Raw genomic sequence first — 1,828 nt, forward strand, 5'->3', positions numbered from 1 at the left:
GTTCTTGTGCTTTCTCGTCTTACAGGTTCTCATGGATCCTGGTGGAGCCTCCTGCCATGGTCCTGCTTGACTCCCATTGCTAATATTACTGATATTATTGTTGTTATTATTATTACTATTATTATTACTGCCGTTACCAATTTACTATAATCACTGCTCATTGTCCCCCATCGTTGTTGTCATCGTCGTCATCAACTTCTTCATGTTCATCATCATCAGTCACTACTATTAGTGTAGTTGTTGCTACTGCTGTTGCTGTGCACCTTTGTCTCTGTCTCTGTCCTTCTCTCTTTAACCCTCTATCCCCCTCTCCCCCTCTCTCTAGCTATTAAGTGCTGTTTGAATGGCGCTAATACATATTTGGAAGCAGTTCCCTCGTTTCAAAAAGAATTAATTGATTGGTGTTGGGCATTGAGGCATTACTAATAATAATATTGCAGTTTCCCAGCACTTTCCACAGTAACTAGTAGTGTAACTAATAAATAATACATTTCAGTAATAATATTACAATTATTCCCCCAAAATATAATTAGTTCAATTACTATAATTGGAACCACCTAGTGATCTGAAATCCAACAATCCAGTCACATCCTTGAATTCATTTTTGTGATTGTAATGTCTGGAGATAGAAATGCTGGAAACAGCTGGAAATATTTCTTTGATTTTAACAAACAAAACTGGATTTTAATCATTGTAAGTCTGAATTTTGGGGGGAGTAACAGAAAAGTAATATAACTAGTAGTGTAACTAATTATTGTTGGGAGGGAGTAATAAGTATTTTGAAGAGTAACAAGTAATGAGTAATACGGAAACTTACAAATAATGCAAATGTTTATCCAGGTGCAAAACGAGATCCAGAGGAGGTGGCGGAGGTGGAGGCTGAAGCGGCATCTGCAGGTAGAGCCCAGGAGACAGTGTGGCTCCATGAGCCAGAGTGGGGGTGGCCCCACAAATAATCACTCTGCTCATTAAAACATCACCACCAAAACATCCAGCATGAACTTGCCCAGATTGGGTCTAAAGGAGGCAGAGACCAGCTGTTGATTGAGACCTGAGCAAACTGTTCAAGACCAAAACATGCAATAAACCAAAATATATTTTTTACAATGTAAAGACAGAATACAGAGATTTAGCTTAATCAGCAAACAATACATACATGCTTAAGGTAGCTTGTAGTGCTCAGCATCAATGGAATCATCCATTTTCAGCCATGCTAGCTGTTTTGCCGGTTCCTTGGACTTTCACTGCTGTGAAATCCACCTACCAGACATTCATGGTTTCCAGATGATGTATCATAATGACTTAAAGACACAATAATACAATAATTCTTATATCCAGGTAAATATGCTGTGGTTTTCAGTTTGTACCTTTCTCTCTAATATCATTTAAACTAGCGCAGCACACACTTTCCTCCATCTCATCCATTCTGCTTTTGAACATCACCTCTGCTCACCTCTGCTGTAAATATTTTGTAGTGCACTTTGTGTTACAGATTGACTTAATTGGTGTTTCTGCACTGATTTTTACTGGCAGAAATAATAGAATAGAATAGAATAGAATACTGGAGTTTGTGCTATTAGGAGAACAGTATGCATACCTGTAGTAGCAACAGAAATAAGTGTTGCAGCTGTTCCAGGTGCGTTTCCAGATTGGGGGCCTAAAATCTGATTGGCGACCCCATTATCCTTATCTCTTCCACACTTTCAGAGGTTTTAGCAGGCTCCATTTTAAAGCTATTGTGGCGATAGGTATCATAAGAAAATTAGATTACCTAACACATTGCCCCCGTCGCCAAGTGCTTGCTCATGGTGGTACTGTTGGGTCTCTG

At 39.1% G+C, this 1,828-nt stretch overlaps 1 protein-coding gene across 1 annotated transcript in view; it reads left to right on the forward strand.

The window, feature by feature from the left end:
* The window catches only part of LOC118339225 (secretin receptor-like), a gene marked incomplete in the record, with an annotated part of 20,808 nt that extends 18,988 nt beyond the window's left edge, over positions 1-1,820 (forward strand). The window contains 1 exon segment of the mRNA XM_035676795.1: positions 841-1,820. Coding sequence (XP_035532688.1) covers positions 841-972 — 132 coding nt within the window.
* Between the last annotated feature and the right edge of the window lie 8 nt (positions 1,821-1,828).

The sequence above is a fragment of the Morone saxatilis genome, unplaced genomic scaffold (genome assembly GCF_004916995.1).
Source record: "Morone saxatilis isolate NCDOM2014 unplaced genomic scaffold, NCSU_SB_2.0 Contig5, whole genome shotgun sequence".
Classification (NCBI taxonomy): Eukaryota; Metazoa; Chordata; class Actinopteri; family Moronidae; genus Morone; species Morone saxatilis.